We start from the raw sequence: 23,961 nt of genomic DNA, 5'->3' as shown, positions 1-23,961 counted from the left end.
TGGCAGAAGGTCTCGGCTAGGAAGAGGCCATAGGGCCTTGGGCCAGTCCCTTCCCTGTCTGGGTCTCAGTTTCCTCATCTGTGTGGTGATGCATAAGGGCCCGCCCAGCTTTAACACACCCCCACTTTTACAGTCCATTCAGTTCCATCTGTGGGTGTTTATTTGGGGTCGGTGATCACTCGTTAGCAAAACCATGGTCGCCCTGTAAGGCTGGAGGTGGGGGCGGGAGCAGCCTCCTCCCTCCAAGTCCCTGTCACTGAGAAGATTGTTAAATGTCTTCCCCAGACACCCATTGCCCTGGAAAGAGCCACCCATCAGACAGACAGGCAGAATAGCGGTCCCAGCTTTTACAGCCCTGAGGCCTGGCTCCTTACTAAATATTTCCATCAAGGCAGCACTTAGGAAGCGAGACAACAGCCTCTGTTTAAATGCTTTATTAGCCCAGTGTGCCACCTCAGGTCCTTTTTGGAAGCAGGCTGGGTATAAATTTCAAATAAATAAATAAATAAGAGGAGCGCAGAAGCAGCAACTGGGGCCAAGAATCAGAAGGATGGTTGAGGCTTTGCCATTTGCTGGGGACATCCTTCATAGATTTCCTGCCTGCAGCGTAAAGAACTCATGGGCTGACTTTGTTGTTCATCAGGAAATCTGATACTGCCAACCCCACTCTTGCCACTTGAGGCTTAAATTCCACAGGAGAAATATTTTTTCCTACCTTCTCTGTGTTACGTGGGAGATGTAGAGATGATAGATCTTCCTCTCAAGGAGCTAAATGAGTTTAGGGACAAAGGAAGTGAAAAAATAAAATAAAATGAACAGGACCCAGGGCAGAAAGGACAGGAAGGGACACGTGTGGAAGTTCAGCAGAGGGAGCAGTTGCTGTTGGCTGAGGAAATCAGAAGGCTTCCTAGAGAGAAAGACCGAATATAACTACCTCTGGAATCTGGGCCTGATTTTGCAGTGCCACTGACATGCCCCAGCTGTTCAGAGCAGGTCTTAGGTTGGGTCTCCTGGAAAACCCAACCTAAGTGCAGTAGAAGACTGAGAGGTTATTTAAAATGACGCAGTAATTCAAAGAGCATAACTGTCTTAAGGGAATGTAACATAGGGACAAGCAGACCAATACATTGAGGCAGATTCTGAAAACAGTGCTGCATTATAGAAAGCCGAAGCAGATGTTGACCAAGACTGTGAAATGGAGCCAAGTATGCAGGAGTTTACTGGGGACTGCCCTTGGGAACAGCCCCTTTGAGGGTCTGAAGGAAGGCAGAGGGAGAGGGCAGCCATGGCAGAGTCCTCAGCAATCCCGTGGGGAGCCCTGGAGCCAGAATGATCTTTCAGCATAATCCCAAATGGAAGCAAGAGGCCTGGGCCTTTGTGGCCTGCAATGACCAGTCAGCCTCTGTAACCTTGGCCAGAGGCAGGCTCTCAGCTGGGCACTGTCAGCAGCCACTGTTTTGACAGCTGGAGGGGTAAAGGGGCTCCTGGGGGATGCACCGCAGCATCCACTGCAGAGGGAGGCCGGCAGAGAAAGCTCTGCAGAGGGCTTTATCGTCCACTTACTCACGAATGCAATGGCATTTACTGAGCGCCTGCATGACAAGCACTCAGACACACAGAAGACCAAGACTCGGTCCCTTCCCTCCAGAAGCTTGCAGTCTAGTGGGAAGACAGGCTCAAACACAGCTATCACTTGGCAAAGTGCTAACTTCCATCTTCAAGCTGCATTGAGCATGATGAGAGTCCAAGGCAAGAAGCAGTTCTTCCCAGTCGAATCAGGGAAAACCCTCCGAGGACAGGCCATGAGTCGGGCCTGGGCCTGTGTGCAGGAACTTACTGGGCTGAGAGGGAGAGAGGTGTGTTCCAGGTAGGGGTTGGGGGGCGGGCAATAGCACAACCTCTGAACCGGAGCAAGTGTTAGTTATCCTGGGCTAGGCAGCTGGCTCCTCGAGGGGCGAGTGACACCTGCCCCCTCCTTTGCCTCTCTGCAGCTGAACCGCAGAATCAGCAACATGGACGACAAGGTGTATAAGATGAGCCGAGCCCTGGCTGAGATCAAGAAGCGGTTTCAGAAGACAGTGACTCAGTTCATTAACTCTGTCTTGCTGGCCGCAGGTAAGGAGGCTGAAAGGTGGACGAAGGCCTATGTGCTGGCTTCCCCAGTCCTGAGATTCCGGCAGGTCATCTCAAGGGACAGACCTTTACTTTCCCGCCCATTCCATCTTCAGTCTGAGTCTTCAGGGAAGTAGGCATGGCAGAGATATTTCCCCATTTCAGGTGGGATCATTGGGCTCAGGTGACTTAAGGCCACACAGCTAGGAATAGTGACGTGGGCCCACTTGCATTTCTGAGCTCTCTCCTGGAGTGTCTGGCACATCTCCATGAGATTGTCTTATTTTCCTGGGTTTCTCAGTGGCTGGCTGTGTCCCTCTTGGTCCCCACCCCACATCTATATTCACCTTTAGCTCTGTCTCACATATCACCCATCATCCATTTGGAGCCCCTGCTCCTCCCTTCTGTTTGTGGATCTCAGAAGAGAAAAATGCAGTCACCTCTCTAGGCTGTCCCTGTTAGGCCCACAGAGATCCCCCAAGGCCAGTGTGGGTGGCCTCAGGACCCTTCCACCTCTGAGCCCCTCTACTGACTGCTGATGGGCCTGGGAACAAGGATACATTGACCCCTATTCTGTGCCACCCCCTGGCGGAGCATGGAGGGGCTGTGCTTCCCCCACTGCCTCTCTGGGGAGTTTCTTCTTGTCCCCAGAGACTTCGATCGCCCCTTCTCTGGGAAGCCTTCCTTGTCTTCCCTAGCAGAATGGGTCACACCTCCTTTGGGCTCCCATATTATTTATTTTTTCTTTTTCTTCCACCCACATGAAAGAAAGGATCCCACAGCACTTTGTACATGTTCTCCCACTTAATTATTTATTTTTTCTTTTTTTTCCACCCACATGAAAGAAAGGATCCCACAGCACTTTGTACATGTTCTAGTTATACATCTTACTACTTAGCATTGTGACTATGTTCCCCATCCTGCTCCCCCACTCGGAATTTCCGGAGGCTGGGAATTCTGTCTTGGGGTGCCTCTGCATGCTCAGCACCCACATTTGAGAAATGCTGGTGAGTGAAGAGACGAGAGGTCCCTGGCCTTAGAAGTTTTCCAGTCTAGTAGGGAAAGCAAGACAAGAATATAAATAAATACAATATAACCAAGAAAATAGATGGAATTGACTCAAAGCTGGAGACACAGGGAACAACACTCTCGAGGAAGGAACAGCATGGCCCAGGAATGTATTGTGTAGTTAGCCTCTGCATTCGCTGCTGGGGAGGACACACACAGGCTGAATGGAGCAGGCCCCAGCGTGGGTGGGGAGAGTGAGATTGAAGCTAGGTGTCTTGAAGAATGAGTACGAAAGGAGACCTATTCATTCTTACATTCTTACAACCCAACATTTGGCAGTGTCACTGATGAGTGCGCTGGGACAGGAGCACTGTACTGGACAGCAAAGGGGAGGTGCCGAAGAATCAGTGAGAGCGGAGGGGAGGAGATGGGGGTGAGCCAAAGTGCACTTACATCTGTTTCCAGTGTGGGACCAGGGACAGAAGAGTCCTGGCCATGAAGGGAAAATGACAGCAGTGTCTTTTTAACAGGTCTATTTACCATTGAATATCCCACCAAAAAGGAGGAGGCAGAATTTGTTCGGTTCAAGATGAAATCTGGAACTCATCCCGAGCGGCTCCCCAAGCTAAGTTTATACTCAGGAGAAAATCTTTTACGATCTCCGTCAGGCCAACTGGAATCCTCAGTTGCAGAGACTTTGAAGGATGAGCCTGAGTCTGCTTCTGTGAGCCCAGTTCGGAAGAAGACCACCAAAATCCACACCAAAGCCAAGGTCACATCCAGGTTGGCTTGGTCCTTCACGTCTTCCACAGCATCGGGTGTTGTGATGGGCAGTGGGCACAGGATAGTGAACCCAACAGGTGGGGCCCCTCTCTTTTGGAGCTTAAATTCCAAGAGCAAGTAAAGCGAGGAGATAAACACATGAACAAACAAAATAATTTTAGACAGCGATAAGGACTAGGAAGAAAAGAATCGGAGTAAGGGGTTAGGGCAGGGGTTGGCTATGGACCAAATTTGGCCCAGCTGCCAATTTTTGTGGGTGAGCTAAGAATGATTTTTATATTTTAAGTGCTTGAAAGAGAAAAAAAAATCAAAAGATTTCATGACAGGGGAAATGATATAAAAATTTAAATGTCGGTATCCATAAATAAGATTTTCTGGGAACATGGCTACACATATCATCTACAGCCGCTTCCTCGCGACAGTGGACACATTGAGGTCAGGCCTGCAAAGCCTCAGGTATTCACTGCCTGGGTCTCTATAGAAAATGTTGCCTGGCATCTGGGATAGAGAGTGGCTGGAAAGTGAGGTGGGATGGGCTGTGGTAGAGGGTGAGGGAAGGCAGTTCGGAGATTATATTGAAACCCAGATGCAAAGGATGATAAACAGGTGGCCAGGAACAGATATGGGGAAGGAACACCAGGCCGAGGGCCCAGCAAGTCCAAAGGCACTGAGACAGGAGTGAGGTTGGTATGCATGAGAGAGTAAGAAGGCTAGTGAGGCTGGAGTGTGGTAAAGAAGGGGATAACGATGTGAATTAAGGACCGAGATGTAGGCAGGAGTTTAGTCATGTAGCCTTGATAGTGTTATGGAAGGCCATTCCATAAGGAAGTGACATCATCAGATTTATCTTTTTTTTTTTTTTTTTTTTTTTATTTTCAGACAGAGTCTCTCTCTGTCACCCAGGCTGGAGTGTAGTGGCATGATCTCAGCTCACCGCAACCTCTGTCTCCTGGGTTCTCCTGCCTCAGCTTCCCTAGTGCTGGGACAACAGGCATGCGCCACCACGCCTGAATAATTTTTGTGTTTTTAGTAGAGACAGGGTTTGCCATGTTGGCAAGGCTGGTCTCGAACTCCTGACCTCATGTGATCCACCCACCTGGGCTCCCAAAGTGCTGGGATTACAGGCGTGAGCCAGTGCACCCAGCCTGGGATTTCTCTCTTTTTAACTTTAAAAAAGTATTAAAATATTTTCATGTTTTAACTTTTTTAAAATGTAAAATGCATACAGAAAAATGAGCAAATCCTGAGTGTGTAGCTCAATTAATATCACAAAGTAAACATATCCTATAACCACCAAGTAAAGAAATAGAGCATTACCAGCTCCTTAGAAGCCCCTTTTTGTCCCATCCAAATGACCAGTCTCACCAGAGATTAGTTTTTATTGTTTTCTAAAACCTGATTAAAATAGATCTCTTTGGTGTGTCTTCTTTGGTGTCTGGCGTCTTTGTCTCAACATTATGATTGTGAGATGTGTGCATGTTATTATGTATAGCAATAGTTTCTTCTTTTTCATTACTTTATAGTAATTGATTGTAAATACACCAGAAAGTATGCATTCTATGTTGATGAATATTTGGTTGTTTTGGTAATAGCAAACTGTGCTACTATTGGTTGGCATACTCAGTGAAATTGCTATCACTGAGTATGTGTATGTTCAGCTTCTAGTACAGACTGTCTGTTTTCCGCCATGGTGGTTTTACGTTCTGCTCCCGCCAGCAGTGTTTCTGAGAGTTTGGTTGCTCTACATCTTCACCAGTGCTTGGTATGGTCAATCATTTTAATATAGCCATTCTGTAATAATGAAATGTGTTGTCTTAGTGATGAAATGGTTTTTTATTTGCATTTCCCTGATGACTATAGAGGCTGAGCACCCTCCATTGTTCATTGTCAGTTTTAAATACAGCAGTCCTTCTTATCCTCAGGGGATGCTTTCCAAGACCCACAGTGGATGCCTGAAACTGTGAACAGTACCAAACCCTATATATACTCTGTTTTTCACTATACATACGTATACCACAGCCAAGATGCAGGACAATTCCATCAACCCCCAACCAAGAGAAAGAAATTCCCTTGTGCTGTTCCTTTGTAGTTAAACCCTTCCCTCACCCTTAATCCCTGACAACCCCTAATCTGTTCTTTGTAGATATAGTTTTGCATTTTCCAGAATGTCATGTAAATGTAAGTATACTGTATACAGCCTTTTGAATCTATCTTCTTTAACTTAGTGTAATACATGCAGGATTCACCCATATTGTTACATGGATCAACGGTTCATTTCTTTTTATTGCTGAGTAGTGTTCTGTCTCGGGGGCACCAACGCCACCCCTACATTCAGAGATTTACTAGGACCCATGAGACTCATTATATAGTTGTATTCATGGATAAGGTTTATTATAGTGAAAGGATATATGATATGATCAGCAAAGGAAAAAGACACAGGTAGAATCTGAAGGACACAGGTGTGTCTTCTGGTGCACAGTGAGAGGACACACCTAGCATGCTCCTTTCTCTAGCAGAAAAAAAAGGCAGTAACATGTGTGCAATGTTTCTGCTAAGGAAGCTCACTGGGGACCAAAACCCAGGCATTTTAGTAGTTACTGGTCGCATAGGCACCCTAAGCCTAGCAACTAGCAAAATTCCAGGCTGCCAGAAGGAAAACCGGTGTTCAGCGTAAATCACATTGTTTGCAGTCTAGGCATAGAGCAGGGTGCCAAGTTCCCAGACACCAGCCAAGGGCTAATGTTGTAAAGAAGTTTGTCTAAAGATAACAGCCTCAAGCCTTGTAATGTTCATTTTTTTCTGTATATAATACATGGCATGGGTGGGCAAAATTTGTTTATCCATTCAACCACTGAAAGATATTTGGATTGTTTTCAGCTTTTTCTGATTATGATAAAACTGCTATAAATACTCATGAGCAGGCTTTTATGTGAGCCTAAGTTTTCATTTCACTTAGGTAAATACTTAAGAGCTAGATTGCCTGGTTTTATAGTAAATGCATGTTTAACTTTGTAAGAATGCCAGCTGTGAAAGTAGCTGTGCCATTATCCATGTCCACCAACAATGTATGAGAGTTCCAGTTGCTCCAAATCTTTGTTAGCACTTGGTATTGTTGGGGTTTGTTTTTTGTTGTTTTTGGTTTTTTGCCATTCAATAGACATGCGGTAATATCCCATTATCATTTGAATTTGTATTTCCCTATAAACTAAAGTTGTTGAGCATCTTTTCATGGCTTATTTACCATTCATGTATTTTCTTTGGGGAAGTATCCAAATCTTTTGCACATTTCAAAATTGGATTGTTTTCTTACTGTGAGTTTTGAGAGTTCTTTATTCTGGGTATAAGTCTTTTATCAGATATGTGACTTGAAATATTTTCTTCAGTCTTTGACTTAATTTTTTATTTTCTTAACAGTGTAATTGCAGAGTAAAATGTATTTGGATGAAGTCTGATTGAAATGGGTTTTTTCTTTTCTGGATTGTGATTTGTTATCATGTCTAAAAACCCTTTGTTTAACCCAGTGTTTCTCAACCAGAGATGAGTTTGCCGCATGGGGGACATTTGACAATATTTGGAAACATTTTTTATTGTCATGACTAGGGAGGGGGCGCTACTGCCATCTAGTGAGTTGAGGACAGAGATGCTGCTAAACATCCAGCAATACACAAAACAGCTCCACATAACAAAGAATTATGACATTCACAATGTCGATAGTGCCAAGATTGAGAATTCCTGGCCTAACCCAATGTCACAAAAATTTCTCCTATGTTTTCTTCTAAAAGCTTATTATAGTTTATGTTTTAGGTCTATGATCCATTTTGAGTTAATTTTATATAAGGTATGAAGTATGAATTGAAGTTTGTTTGTTTTACATATGGATAGTCAATTGTTCCAACAGTTTTTTTCTTAAAGATAAATTTCTCCATTAAATTATCTTTGCACCTTTGGGTCTCTTTCTAGACTCTGTTTTGTTAATATGGTGAATTACTTTGATTTCAAATGTTGAACCAGTCTTGCATTCCTGGGATAAACTCCACTTGATCATAATGTATTATTCTTTTTCTGTATTGCTGGATTCAATTTGCTAGTATCTTGTTGAAGAATTTTTCATCTATACTTATAACGGTTATTGGTCTGTAGTTTTCCTTTCTTGTAATGTTTTTGTCCATTGAGACAAGCATATAATTTTCCTCCTTTATTCTATTATTGTGGTGAATAATGTTGATATTAATATGGATATATTTCAGATATTCAACCAATCTTATATTCCTGACATAAACTCAACTTGGTTATGATATATTTCCTTTTTATGTATTTCTAGATTTGATTTGCTACTACTTTAGGAGTTTTTGCATCTGTGCTTATAAGGCAGACTGGTCAATAATTTTTCCTTTCTTGTCATGTTATGGTCAGAAGTATTTCTTCTTTATCTATTATCTAGTGGACTTTATGTACATATGGATTATTTCTTCCCTAAATATTTGATAGAATTTGCCAGTGAAGTCACCTCTTCCTGGGATTTTCTTTCAGTGGAAGTTTTAATTAAAATTTTATTTTAGTAGATGTAGGACTATTCAGATTTCTTTTTGTGTTTATTATGATAAGTTGGATTTTTCTAGGAATTTACCGTTTTATCTAAATGTTTACATATGTTGAAGTTTTTTTTTTTTTTTAAGACAGAGTCTCTCTCTGTCGCCAGGCTGGAGTGCAATGGCGCCATCTTGGCTCATGGCAACCTCTGCCTCCTGGGTTCAAGCAATTCTCTTGCCTCAGCCCCCCAAGTAGCTGGGATTACAGGCACGCAGCACCACACCCAGCTAATTTTTGTATTTTAGTAGAGACAGGGTTTCACCATGTTGACCAGGATGGTCTTGATCTCCTGACTTCATGATTCGCCCGCCTTGGCCTCCCAAAGTGCTGGGATTACAGGCATGAGCCACCATGCTCGGCCTATGTTGAAGTTTTTAAAAAGATCCTCTTGCAATATTTTAAATGACTATGTTGATCTCTAGTGATACCCTCTTTTACAATACTATTGTTAATTATTTTTGCCATTTTTCTTTTCTCGTTGATTAGTCCCAGGATTTATTGATTCATTAGTGTTTCCAAAGAAGCAAATTTTAATTGTGTTGATCTTCTCATACATTTGGCTTATTATTTCATTAACTGTTACTCTTATCTTTATTATTTCCTTCTGTCTACTTTCTTTGGGTTTAATTTTATATTCTTTTTCTGACTTCCTGAGGTGGATGCTTAGATAATTGGACTTTTACTTTATCTTTTTTGAATATATACATATAATATTATAAATTTCCCTCAAAGTCCAGTTTTAGCTGCATCCCACAAGGTTTGATATGCCATATGGTAATTATTAAGCTCAAAATATTTTGTAATTTTTCATTCTTATTTCTTTCTTGCCCCATTGGATATTTAGAGTGTGTAACATAATTATACCATTTGGGGATTGTCTAGTTATCATTTTTTCTTTTTAACATTAAATTGTGTGTGGTCAGAGAAAATAACTGCATAATTTCAATCCTCTGAAATTTGCTTAGACTTGTTTTATGGCCCAGCACATAGTCAATTTTGGTAAATGTTTCATGCGGAGCTAAAATGATGCATATTCTGCAGTTTTTTGATACAGCATTTTATAAATGTCAGGTCAAATTTATTTAATTTTTTTTTTTTTTTTTTTTTTTTTTTTTTTTTTTGTGATGGAGTCTCTCTCTGTCGCCCAGGCTGGAGTGCAGTGGTACGATCTCAGTTCACCACAAGCTCCGCCTCCCAGGTTCACGCCATTGTCCTGCCTCAGCCTCCTGGGTAGCTGGGACTATAGGCGCCTGCCGCCACACCCAGCTAATTTTTTGTATTTTTAGTAGAGATGCGGTTTCACCGTGTTAGCCAGAATGGTCTCGATCTCCTGACCTTGTGATCTGCTCGGCTCGGCCTCCCAAAGTGCTGGGATTACAGGCATGAGCCACTGCACCTGGCCTATTAATTTAATTTATTAATCATATTGCTTAAATCTTATATATACTTATAAATACTTTCTTATTNTTTTTTTGTGATGGAGTCTCTCTCTGTCGCCCAGGCTGGAGTGCAGTGGTACGATCTCAGTTCACCACAAGCTCCGCCTCCCAGGTTCACGCCATTGTCCTGCCTCAGCCTCCTGGGTAGCTGGGACTATAGGCGCCTGCCGCCACACCCAGCTAATTTTTTGTATTTTAGTAGAGATGCGGTTTCACCGTGTTAGCCAGAATGGTCTCGATCTCCTGACCTTGTGATCTGCTCGGCTCGGCCTCCCAAAGTGCTGGGATTACAGGCATGAGCCACTGCACCTGGCCTATTAATTTAATTTATTAATCATATTGCTTAAATCTTATATATACTTATAAATACTTTCTTATTTGTATCATTTGCTGATAGAAGTGTGTTAATATCTTTCACAATAATTTTGGAGCTCTCTATTTCTCCTTTCATTTCTGTCAATTTTTGCTGTATGTATTTTGAAACTATGTTATTAGACAAACGCAAACTTAGAATTGTAAACATTATGAATTTTTCATTGTATTAAGAACTCTATCTCTAGAAATGTTTTGTGTATTACATCCTATATTCTCTAGTGTTAGTATAATTGCATGAATTTTCTTTTTTGTTGTTTTTCATAATATATCCTTTTCTCATTTTTTAATTTTTTACTTTCACCCTTTCTGCTCCTTTATTTTAAGGTCTGTCTCTTGAAATAATTATTTATTTCTTGTTTTTTAATTAAATTCAGTCTTTTAATCTTTGTCTTTTAATTAGAGTATTTAATCTTTTTACATTAATATAGTTACTTAAATATTTGGGCTAATATTTTTACATTAATATAATTACTTAAATATTTGTACCACCTTACTGTTTGTTTGCTGTTTGACTCACTTGCTCTGTATTCTTTATTCTTTCCTTTTTTGCCTGATTGTGTATTAATGAAAGTTTTTTTTGTTTTTTTATTCTAAGTTTCTCCATCTATTATTTAAATTTTTAGACATTACTTTAGTATTTCTTTAGTGCTTACTCGAGAGACTATAACACAAATCCATGATTAATTACTAAAGTATGATATAATCTAGCATTTTACCACTTTGCAGACAATGCAATGATCTTAGAATACTTTGTCCATTTACCCCTTATTTTGCACTATTGTCATATGTTTTAATTCTATGTATATGTTATAAACCACCCCATGAGACACTATTATGAGTTTTTTTTTTTTTTTTAAGACGAAGCCTCACTCTGTCACCCAGGCTGGAGTGCAGTGGTATGATCACAGCTCACTGCAGCCTCCACCTCCTGGGTTCAAATTATTCTCCCGCTTCAGCCTCCCAAGTAGCTGGGATTACAGATGCCCACCACCATGCCCGGCTAATTTTTTGTATTTTTAGTAGAGATGGGATTTCACCACGTTAGCCAGGCTGGTCTTGAACTCCTGACCTCAAGTGATCCATCTGCCTCGGCCTCCCAAAGTGCTGGGATTACAAGCGTGAGCCACCGCACCTGGCCTATTATTAACATATTTATACAGTTTATATTTAGATTTGCCCACATATTTACTTTTTTCATTGTTCTTTATTTTACACATAAGACTATTCAGATTTTAAATTTCTTTTTATGTTGATTTTGGTAAGTTGGCTTTTTCTAGGAACCTTCATCCAAATGTTTAAATATGTTGAAATTAAGTTTTCCAAAACATTCTCTTGTGATATTTTAAATGACTGTAAGATCTGTGATGATACTCCTTTTCACATCAACTAATATTAGACATTTGTGCCTTCTTTTCTTTTTTCTTCATGCTTCCATTTGGGATCATTTTCCTTCTGTCTGAATAGCTGTCTTCAAATTCTCCTTAAAGTATGCTGGAATTTTTTGGTTTTTGGTTGAATATGTTTTTGTTGCACTTTTTTTTTTTTTTTTTTTTTTTTTTTGAGACAGAGTCTTGCTCTGTTGCCCAGGCTGGAGTGCAGTGGCACAATCTCGGCTCACTGCAACCTCTGCTTCCTGGGTTCAAGCGATTCTCCTGCCTCAGCCTTCTGGGTAGCTGGGATTACAGGCATGTGCCACCATGCCTGGCTAATTTTGTTTTTAGTAGAGATGAGGTTTCACCATGTTGGCCAGGCTAGTCTTGAACTCCTGACCTCAAGTGATCCACCTGCCTTGGCCTCCCAAAGTGCTAGGATTACAGGCATGAGCCACTGCGCCCGGCCATTTTTTTTTTTTTTTTTCCTGAGACGGAGTCTCACTTTGTCACCCAGGCTGGAATGCAGTGGCATGATCTCAGCTCACTGCAACCTCCGCTTCCCAGGTTCAAGCGATTCTCGTGCCTCAGTCTCCTGAACAGCTGGGACTACAGGCATGTGCCACTGTGCCCAGCTAATTTTCATATTTTTAGTAGACATGAGGTTTTACCATGTTGCTCAGGCTGGTCTGAAACTCCTGACCTCAAGTGATCCACCTGCCTCAGCCTCCCAAAGTGCTGGGATTGCAGGTGTGAGCCACTGCGCCTGGCCCGTTACCTACATTTTGAATGGTATTTTCTATGTTCCTATGATTGGCAATTACTTTCTTTTAGCACTTTGTTTAGCACTTTGAAGATGTCTTTCTGCTGTTTTCTGACTTCTACCATTTTATTAAAGATTTAGCTGTTGGTCTTATTGTTGCTCTTTGAAAGTACTGCGTCTATTTTTCTCTATCTTTTCTCTCACCTTTAGTTAGTGATGTTTCTTTAAAGGCTTTTCTATGATGTGCCTAAATGTGATTTTCATTGTACTTACCCTGTTTGTAGAACTTCTTGATATGATGCTTTCATTATTTAGAAAAAATTCTCAGCCATTATTTCATTGAATATTTATCCTCTTTTCTCTTTTTCTCCTCCCTTTTTTCTCTTTTTCCCCCTTGCTTCCTCCTTCTCTACCTCCTTCCTCACCTTTCCACACTTTCTCTTTCTTTTCTCTCTATCTAGGACTCCAAGTACACCTTTTTACTAAGTTTCATGTACAAGCATACCTTGGAAATATTGTGGGTTTGGTTCCAGACCACTACAATAAAGCAAATCACACAAATTTTTTGGTTTTTCAGTGCATATAAAAGCTATGTTTACAGTATACCATAGTATATTAAGTGTGCAATAGCATTACCTCTAAAAACAATGTACATACCATAATTTTAAAATATTTTATTGCTGAAGATATGCTAATGCACATCTGAGACTTCAGCAAGTCCTAATCTTTTTGCTGGTGGAGGGTGTTGCCTTGAGGCTGACTCATCAGGGTGGTGGTTGCTGAAGGTTAGAGTGGCTATGGTAATTTCTTAAAAGAAGACAGCAAAACGTTTGCCGCATTAATTAATTTTCCTTTCACAAAAGATTTCTCTGTAGCATTTAATACTGTTTGATAGAATTTTGTCCGTGGAACTTTTTCAAAATTGGAGTCAGTCCTCTCAAACTCTGCTGCTGTTTTATCAACTAAGTTTATGTAATATTCTAAATATTTTGTTATTTCATCAGTGTTCATGGCATCTTCACCAGGAGTAGATTCTATCTCAACAAACCACTTTCTTTGCTTATCCATGAGAAGCAACTTTTCATCCCTTTAAGTTTATTCATGAGATTGCAACAATTCAGTCACATCTTCAGCCTCCACTTCTAATTCTAGCTCTGTCACTATTTCTGCCACATTTCCAGTTACTTTCTCCACTGGAGTCTTGGACTCCTCAGAGTCATCCATGAAGGTTGGAGTCAATTTCTTCCAAATTCCTGTTAATGTTGACATTTTGACCTCCCATGAATCACAAATATTCTTTTTTTTTGAGAGAGAGTCTCACTCTGTTACCCAGGCTGGAAGGCAGTGGTGTGATCTTGGCTCACTGCAACCTCTGCCCCCTGGGTTCAAGCAATTCTCCTGCCTCAACCTCCTGAACAGCTGGGATTACAGGCACCTGCCACCATGCCCAGCTAACTTTTTTTTTTTTTGAGATGGAGTCTGGCTCTGTTGCCCAGGCTGGAGTGCAGTGGCACGATCTCTGCTCATTGCAAGCTCCGCCTCCCAGGTTCATGCCATTCTCCTGCCTCAGCCTCCCCAGTAGCTGGTACTACAGGTGCGCGCCACCACAGCCAGCTAATTTTTTGTATTTTTTAAGTAGAGATGGGATTTCACTGTGTTAACCAGGATGGTCTCGATCTCCTGATCTCATGATCTGCCCGCCTTGGCCTCCCAAAGTGCTGGGATTACAGGCATGAGCCACCGCACCCGGCTGTTTTCTCTTTTTTCTTTTTTCTTTTTTCTTTTTTTATACAGAGTTTCTCTCTTATCACCCAGGCTGGAGTGCAATGGCACGATCTTGGCTCATCGCAACCTCTGGCTCCTAGGTTCAAGACATTCTCCTGCCTCAGCCTCCTAAGTAGCTGGGATTACAGGCATGTGCCACCACGCCTGGCTAATTTTTTTGTATTTTTGTTTTAGTAGAGATAGGGTTTCTCCATGTTAGTCAGGCTGGTCTTGAACTCCCAACCTCAGGTGATCCACCCACCTTGGCCTCCCAAAGTGCCAGGATTACAGTTGTGAGCCATCGCGCCCAGCCAATTTTTGTATTTTTAGTAGAGACGGGGTTTCACCACGTTGGCCAGACTAGTCTCAAACTCCTGACCTCAGGTGATCCATCTGCCTTGGCCTCCCAAAGTGCTAGAATTACAGGCATGAGCCTCTGTGGCTAGCTCACAGATATTCTTAATGGCATCAAGAATGGCGAATCCTTTTCCAAAAGTTTTCAATTTACTTTGCCTGGATCCATCCAGAGGAATCACTACCTACAGCATCTATAGCTTTATAAAATGTATTTCTTAAGTAACAAGACTGGAAAGTCTACTCCTTGATCTGTGGGCTGCAAGATGGATGCTATATTAGTAGGCATAAAAATAATAATCTTGTACATCTCCATCAGAACTCTAGGGTGGCCAGGTGCATTGTCAATGAGCAGTATTATTTTGAAAGGAATCTTTTTTCCCAAGCAGTAGGTCTCAACAGTAGGCTTAAAATATTCAGAATACTATTCTCTGAATAGATTGCTCTCATCCAGGCTTCATTGTTCCATTTATATAGCACAGGCAGAATAAATTTAGCCTCCTTCTTAAGGGCTCTAGGTTTTTCAGAATGGTAAATGAGCATTGGCTTTAGCCTAAAATCACCAGCTGCCTTAGCCTCTAATAAAAAGAGAGCCTGTCCTTTGAAGCTTTGAAGCCAGACCTTGACTTCTGTCTAGCTATGTATGTCCTAGGTGGCATCTTCTTCTAGTAGAAGGCTGTTTCATATACATTTATAATCTGTTGTTTAGTATAGTCACCTTCATCAATGATCTTATCTAGATCTTCTGTATAACTTGCTGTAGCTTCCTAATCAGCACTTGCTGCTTCACCTTGTACTTTTGTGTTATGGAGATGGCTTCATTCCTTAAATCTCATGAATAACCTCTGCTAGCTTACAATTTTTCCTTTGTGGTTTCCTCACCTCTCTCAGCCTTCATAGAACTAAAGAGAGCTTGGGCCTTGCTCCAGATTAGGCACTGGCTAATAAGAATATTATAGCTGATTTGCTCTTCTATGCAGACCACTAAAACTTTCTCCATATCAGCAATAAGGCTGTTTTGCTGTCTTATTTGTGCATTCATTGGAATAGCACTTTTAATTTCCTTCATGAACTTTTTCTTTGCATTCACAACTTGGCTGACTGGCACAAGAGGCCTAGATTTAAACCTATCTCAGCTTTCAACTTGCCTTCCTCACTAAAGTTAATCATTTCTAGCTTTTGATTTAAATCAAAATCATTTCTAGCTTTTGATTTAAAGCGAGGTGCATGCAACTCTTCTTTTCACTTGAATTCTTAGAAATCGTTGTAGAGTTACTATAATAGTTGGTCTAATTTCCATATTGTTATGCCTCAGGGAATAGGGAAGCCCAAGGAGATGGAGAGAAACAGGGGAATGACTGGTTGGTGGAGCAGTTAGAACACACACAATATTTGTCAATTAAGTTTGCTGTCTGATATGGGCATGGTTCATTGGTGCTCCTAAACAATTACAATAGTAACATCAAAGATCACTTAACACAGATTACCATAATAGATATAATAATAATACATTTTGAAATATTGCAGGAATTACCAAAATGTGACACAGAGACATGAAGTGAGCACATGCTATTGGAAAAATGATGCCAATAGACTTGCTCAACACAAGGTTGCCACTAATACTCAATTTCCAAAAAAACACAGCATCTGCAACATGCAATAAAGTGGAGCACAATGAGACGAAGTATGTCTGTATATCTTGTTCTCTGTTCTGTATATTTCATCCTTTTTTTCCCTTTTGGTCAGCCTAGGTATTTTCTACTGACCTGTCTTCCAATTTACTAATGCTTTTTTTTTTTTTTTTTACCTGTGTCTAATCTGCTGATAAAACTCATCTTTTGAGTTCTTGATTGTATTCTATTTTTCAGTTTTAGAATTTCCAGTAGATTCATTATTATTCTTATACTCTGCTGAAATTCTCCATCTTGTTTCTTATTTAATTGTACATTTTAATCATAGCCACTGTAAAGCTTATGTCAGATAATTCTAATATCTGCATTTCTATAAGTCTGTTTCTCATTGTTTTCAGCCAGTCCTTGACTTTGTATCTAATATTCTTTAGTATGCCAGATATTGTGTATGAAAAACTGTAGACATAATTTATGACTCTGGATGATATCATGTTCCTCTGGAGAGGATTTATCTTTGCTTTCAGCAGGGAAGTAGGCTGGGGGCAGATGACTCTCATTCAAACAAGGATTGAAACTGTGCTTCAGCCTTTGTGAGCTCTTGTCTAGTTTTGTTTCACCTTTACTCCTCATATAGCTCTTCAGGTCCTCAACTGAAAGCCAGGGTTGTTTATCAGAGTCTTCTACCTCAGTGGGCCCTGAATTCCCGTTTTTCTCTCTCCAGCTTCATGAACATGTCAGGACCTCTGCTTGGCTTCTCTGCCTGTCATCCCTAGGTTTACTTTACTTTCAAAATCAGCACTTGCCTTGAAGGGTAAAAGAGTTCTAAATGTCATGCTCACTTTCCTTAGTTTCTCTCTTTTTCCAGGTCCTAGCCCTGAAAATCCTCACTGACTTGTGACTCTAATGCACTTAGACATACTTGAAATATACACTGTGTTGAACTTTCTGTGTTTTCTGAGAAGGAGGCTTGGTCTAAAATACCCTAAGTCAACCATTGTCAGAAGCGAAACACCTGTGATTGTTCTGTGGTGATTCTTGGCTTTGCCCAGAAAAGAATTAAAAGCGCAAACTAGTGGTGGAAGAAAACAGCTTTATTGAAGAGGTGTTACAGCTCTGGCAGTGTTACAGCTCTGTGACTGCTCCTGCAGATCAGGAAAACCCCGTAGGGAGTGTGCTGAGAGTAGTAACTCAGGGCAGTTTTGCAGTCATGTTTATACCTGCTTTTAATAACATATAGATTAAGTTGTGGGTTACACAGGAATTTCTAGGATAGAGGTAGTAACTTTTGGGTCATCAGGTCATTTCCATAGAAAGGGGCAGTAACTCCCAGGTTTTGCCACGGCAATGGTAAATTGACATGGCACACTGGTGGGCATGTCTGATGGAAAGCTGCTTCTACTTCATCCCTGCTTTAGCTAGTCCTCAGTTTGGTCTTGTTTCTGACTTATGCCTCCTACCTCAGCAACAGTGGAAGCAAACTAGTTAGAAGACTATTTTAGTAATCGATTAGGTTGGTGCAAAACTAATTGTCATTACGTTTAATGACAAAAACTACAATTACTTTTGCACCAACCTAGAAAGTAACATTAGTGATATGCTGTCAAAGATGGCAGTAGGGAAAAGAGAATTTTAAATTTATGGAGGACTTTTAGATTTTTGGCTTAAATAACTGAGTAATAATGGCGTCACTGACTCAGATGGGAAGACTGAGGGAAAAGTAGGTTTGGGAGGGGTTAGATGAGAATAAGTGTACAAATTGCAAATGTATCCCCATCAGGGTACATTGGGATGTATGTGAGTGGGGACACTGGCCCAGATGGAGAGACCCCAGTATCCAATCAGAACCACTGATTTGAATTTTTGCAAGATTGGTCAGTGGGCTTCTGAGTCCTTTTCTCCTTTAATCTCAGAGCTAAGTCTCCTCACTTCATAGAACCTAGTCCTAAAATCCTGAATAAGTTAGGAGAATTGGCCTCTTTAGGAGCAGATTTTCTTGTCTAAGACATTGAGACTTTGAAAATCTCAGTTTCTGTCAAATTGGTTGTATTAGTTCGTTTTCATCCTGCTGATAAAGACGTACCCAAAACTGGGAACAAAAAAAGGTTTAATTGGACTCACAGCTCCACATGGCTGCAGAGGCCTCCGAATCATGGTGGGAGGCTAATGGCTCTTCTTATATGGTGGCAGCAAGAGAAAATGAGGAAGGAGCAACAGCGGAAACCCCTGATAAACCCATCAGATCTCATGAGATTTATTAACTATCACAAGAATAGCATGGGAAAGACCAGCCCATGTGATTCAATTACCTCCCCACTGGGTCCCTCCCACAACAAGTGGGAATTCTGGGAGATACAATTCAAGTTGAGATTTCAGTGGAGACACAGCCAAACCATATAATTCCACCCCTGGCCCCTCTAAATCTCATGTCCTCACATTTCAAAATTAATCATGCCTTCCCAACAGTCCCCAAAGTCTTAACTCATTTCAGCATTAACCCAAAAGTCCAGTCCAAAGTGTCATCCGAGACAAGGCAAGTCGCTTCTGCCTATGAGCCTGTAAAATCGAAAGCAAGCTAGCTACTTCCTAGATACAATGGGGTACAGGTATTGGGTAAATATAGCCATTCCAAATGGGAGAAATTGGCCAAAACAAAGGGGTTACAGGGCCCAAGTGAGTCTGAAATCCAGCGGGCCAGTCAAATTTCAAAGCTCCAAAATGACCTCCTTTGACTCCAGNCCAGCCCATGTGATTCAATTACCTCCCCACTGGGTCCCTCCCACAACAAGTGGGAATTCTGGGAGATACAATTCAAGTTGAGATTTCAGTGGAGACACAGCCAAACCATATAATTCCACCCCTGGCCCCTCTAAATCTCATGTCCTCACATTTCAAAATTAATCATGCCTTCCCAACAGTCCCCCAAAGTCTTAACTCATTTCAGCATTAACCCAAAAGTCCAGTCCAAAGTGTCATCCGAGACAAGGCAAGTCGCTTCTGCCTATGAGCCTGTAAAATCGAAAGCAAGCTAGCTACTTCCTAGATACAATGGGGGTACAGGTATTGGGTAAATATAGCCATTCCAAATGGGAGAAATTGGCCAAAACAAAGGGGTTACAGGGCCCAAGTGAGTCTGAAATCCAGCGGGCCAGTCAAATTTCAAAGCTCCAAAATGACCTCCTTTGACTCCAGGTCTCACATCCAGGTCAGGCTGATGCAAGAGGTGGGTTCCCATGGTCTTGGGCAGCTCTGCCCCTGTGACTTTGCAGGATATAGCCTCCCTCCTGGCTCCTCTCACGGGCTGGTGTTGAGCGGCTTTTCCAGGTGCATGGTGCAAGCTGTCGTTGGATCTACCATTCTGGGTCCTGGAAGACAATGGCCCTCTTCTCACAGCTCCACTAGGCAGTGTCCCAGTAGGGACTTTGTGTGGGGGCTCTGACCCCACATTTCCCTTCTGCAATGCCTTAGCAGAGGTTCTCCATGAGGACCCTGCCCCTGCAGCAAACTTTTGCCTGGGCATGCAGGTGTTTCCATACATCTTCTGAAATCTAGGCGGAGGTTCCCAAACCTCAGTTCTTGACTTCTGTGCACCCACATGCTCAACTCCATGTGGAAGCTGCCAAAGCTTGGGGCTTCCACCCTCTGAAGCCATAGCCCAAGCTATATGTTGGTCCCTTTCAGCCACAGCTGGAGCGGCTGGGACACAGGGCACCAAGTCCCTAAGCTGCACACAGCATGGGGACCCTGGGCCCAGCCCACAAAAACCACTTTGTCCTCCTGGGCCTGCAGGTCTGATAGGAGGGGCTATCAGGAAGTTCTCTGACATGGCCTGGAGACATTTCCCCATGGTCTTGGAAATTAACATTAGGCTCCTAGATACTTATGCAAACTTCTGCAGCCAGCTTGAATTTCTCCCCAGAAAATGGGTTTTTCTTTTCTATGACATAGTCAGGCTGCAAATTTTCCAAACTTTATGCTCTGCTTCCCTTACAAAACTGAATGCCTTTAACAACACCCAAGTTACCTCTTGAATGCTTTGCTGCTTAGAAATTTCTTCCACCAGATACTCTTAAAATATCTCTCTCAAGTTCAAAGTTCCACAAATCTCTAGGGCAGGGGCAAAATGCCACCAGTCTCTTTGCTAAAACATAACAAGAGTCACCTTTGATCCAGTTCCCAGCAAGTTCCTCATCTCCATCTGAGACCACCTCAGCCTGAATTTTATTGTCCATATCGTTGTCAACATTTTGGGCAAAGCCATTCAACAAGTCTCTAGGAAGTTCCAAAATTTCCCACATTTTCCTGTCTTCTGAGCCCTTCAAACTGTTCCAACATTTGCCTGTTACCCAGTTCATAGTCGCTTCCACATTTTTGGGTATCTTTTCAGCAATGCCCCACTCTACTGGTACCAATTTACTGTATTAGTTCGTTCTCACACTGCTAATAAAGACATACTCGAAACTGGGAATGAAAAAACGTTTAATTGGACTTAATAGTTCCACATGGCTGGGGAGGCCTCAGAATCATGGTGGGAAGTGAAAGACTCTTCTTACATGGCGGCGACAAGAGAAAACGAGGAAGAAGCAAAAGCAGAAACCCCTGATAAACCCATCAGATCTCATGAGATTTATTCACTATCACGAGAATAGCATGGGAAAGATCAGCCCACATGATTCAGTTACCTCCCCACTGGGTTCCTCCCACAACACGTGGGAATTCTGGGAGATACAGTTCAAGTTGAGATTTCAGTGGAGACACAGCCAAACCATATCATTGGGATAGTAATTCCTCCTTCCTGTGTACTCTCCAGGTTCCTGTGAATAGCGAAGACTGTTTCTTAGTTGTGAAAATGTGCTTTTATAAGAGTGAGTGCTGTGAAAATGTAGTCATGTGTTAATGTTTCCAGATATCCTCAGGGACATTAGTGGGAAGTAAGGAAGCAACTGACAAGTCTGTTTGCCTGTTAGAGCAGGAAGGGGAGCAGTTGGTGAGGCCAGGCTGAAGAGAATAGATTTGATGTGCAGGACAAATTACAGAACCCAAACAGAGAGAGAGCAGTGAGGGAGAACCTTCTGACAGAGCCATTGGCCTGCAGTTGAGAGGTGCACGACCCCACAGGGAGGGAACTAGGGAAGTGGCTCTCCAACCTTATGCACCTCCTTCCCTCTGATCTCCTGCGGGTGCCGCTACTGGCAAAACCCAACTAGAGTTTCCTTATGCCCATGCAAGCAAGTGCAAATATGCCTTATTTCTTCCCCTTTGCTAGCTTAAAAAGCATTATATTAAAACACTGTTCTGAACTTTACTTTTTCGCAATATGTCATGAATAACTGTCATTCTTTTTCTTCTTGCTATATAATACCCGCTGTATAGGTGTTCTGTGATTAGCCCAATCCTTTTTTTCTATTACAAGCAATGGAGGTAGTAACCATATACATTTGTGATACCACATTTTTACCACTATATCTGTAAATAAATTCCTAAAGGTGAAATTTTTATACCAAGGGTCATGTGCATTAATAATTTTAAGAGATAGTGTCAAATTAATCACAAGATTATACCAATTTACATTCTCATCAGCAAAATATGTTACCTTAGTATAGTTTTAATTTGTATTTATATTATTAAAGGTGAAGTCGAGCTTCTTTACATAATTTTTATGAGTTACATGCAACATACACATAATATAAAATTGACCATCTTAACCATTTAATGAAGTGTGCAATTCAGCAGAATTTAATATACTCACAGCATCATACAACAATCACCACTATTTAATTCCAAAACTTTTTAAAATCACCCCAAAAGGAAACTTTGTACCCATTAAACAGTCACTTCCCATTCTCCCTTCCCTAGAAACTACTAACCTGCTTTCTGTCTCTATGAAATTTGCCCATTCTCCATGTTTTACATAAAGGGAATCATACTGTCAAAGTCAAATAAAAATATAGAGATAAATCTCTAAAGAAGAGCTTTTATTTGGGAAAACAAAATTGCAATTGCAGGCATACACACAAACCAGGCGGTCTTTGATATGTCCAATAACAAAGAAGATTGGGGGTTTTATTCGAAAGAGAAATGTTACATATTGTTTGGAAGAAAAGCTCCTTGGCACTAGCAAAGTTTTGGGGATCTGGCAAACTCTGATTGCTGAGTGATAGCAGTAGGTAAAACTAGTCTTAGAGTCATAGCAGTTCACTTAAGCTGCTACTAGGTAAATTTAGTCTTAAGGTTATAGGAAGTCATTTCAGCAAATGGGTTGTGATATAATCCCTGAGCAGGCTCTTGTGCCCCAACTGTTCTTTCCCCGTGGTCTTTAATTTAATTGGTTATGACAAGATAACTGCAATATATATTATCCATTTTCACATCTCCTCCTCTTGGTCAAGATCTTTTTCTGAAAGCATCACTGATCAACTATCTTGAAGTTACGCTAGTTGTCCCTCAGTGCCAGGATGGACCTGTTCCAGTGGTCTCCGGTCTCACATTGTGGGGAAGGTAATGGAGTCAAAGTCAAGGACCCTAGACACAATTGAGCAACAAACAGGCCATAAGGAAGGAAAAAAACTGTATTTGGGCAGTTTTGCCTGGAGTTTTTCATTGAGTTCTGTCTTCTTAAACCCATGGGCATTAAGCAATCATCTCAAAATGTTGAGCTAACATTATCCTGTTTGAAGAACTGGCTTTACAAATATTAGACAGACAACAAGAACAGAGCTTAAAGATCATAATACAAAAAACAACCAGCAACAGTATCCTAAATTCAGTTTTGAACCAAGAGCCCAAGCCTAAGGGCAATTAACTAAACAAATCAAAAGACCATGGGGGAACTGGGAACTGGGTGAGAACTGTTGTAGCCATTGAGTAGCATTTTATGACTGGGCTGAATTAAAGCAAAGGGTGGCAACTCTAAAAGGGACTTCTAATACAATTTGAACAAGTTAGGGATGTTGTCAAAGTTACCGACTAGGTGGCCTAAAGGATTTATTAGGTTAGGTTCTGTCAAGTTACTCATAGCAGTTACTGACTGTGAAATTTTGATTACAGCCATTACTCTGTTCAGTGAAAAATGTAGGTATTACAAGGGGTAAGAATCTCATTATGACATGAAGTCTTGTTTGGCATCTTGGGAAAAGCTGTCTACAACATGAAGTTGGCAGTATTGCAGCTTGAATATCTCTGGTTATGGTGGTTATGGCACCAGCTGGCTTTGTTAAACTCTCTGTGTGGCCCACCCATTAAGCATAAACCTTGTCTTTTGAAGTTTACACCAAATTATCTAGCCTCAGTTTACAGGTCTTTAGGAAAGAGCAGTTCCTGTCCTTAGTAATTAATGAGAGAAAACTGGATTGAAGAAAACTAGACAAATTTAGGATCCCGTCTAGTCTACAGGTAGATAATAAAAACTTGAAAACAATGCACAGGGCTACAATCTAATAACAGGTATATTATAGTTTTTCTTTGGAAACATAATTTTTCTCTTCAGTCATCCCAATTTCTACCAACAACAATCAGAGTAAGGCAATTTTGTTTGTAAAATAAGTTTAGTCTCAGCAATTTTGGTCTGGTCATTTACATAAGTGCAGCAAGAATAGTAATTGATCACATAGGAATCTCAGATTTGACCTTTTTAAAAAAATGTTGAGGCTAGGAAGACAAAAGCAGGCTTTATATTATGTATATATGATATACTATAAAGAATTTTTAATATGACATCTTAGTCAAACTTTTGTTTGCTGGTATTTTGCTGAGAATTTTACATCTATATTAATAAG

General features: G+C 41.3%; 1 protein-coding gene across 1 annotated transcript in view; it reads left to right on the top strand.

Annotated features, from left to right (window-relative positions):
• The window catches only part of LOC108519906 (uncharacterized protein C3orf20), a gene marked incomplete at its 5' end in the record, with an annotated part of 64,775 nt that overhangs the window by 11,615 nt on the left and 29,199 nt on the right, over positions 1 to 23,961 (top strand). The window contains 2 exons of the mRNA XM_017859193.1: positions 1,992 to 2,115; positions 3,651 to 3,903. Of these exons, the coding sequence (XP_017714682.1) occupies positions 1,992 to 2,115; positions 3,651 to 3,903 (377 nt within the window). The remainder of the gene's footprint in view (positions 1 to 1,991; positions 2,116 to 3,650; positions 3,904 to 23,961) is intronic.

This window comes from Rhinopithecus bieti, unplaced genomic scaffold (genome assembly GCF_001698545.2).
Source record: "Rhinopithecus bieti isolate Rb0 unplaced genomic scaffold, ASM169854v2 scaffold_49509, whole genome shotgun sequence".
Classification (NCBI taxonomy): Eukaryota; Metazoa; Chordata; class Mammalia; order Primates; family Cercopithecidae; genus Rhinopithecus; species Rhinopithecus bieti.
Note: the sequence above shows the minus strand (reverse complement) of the source record. Positions and strands in the feature narration are given on the sequence as shown.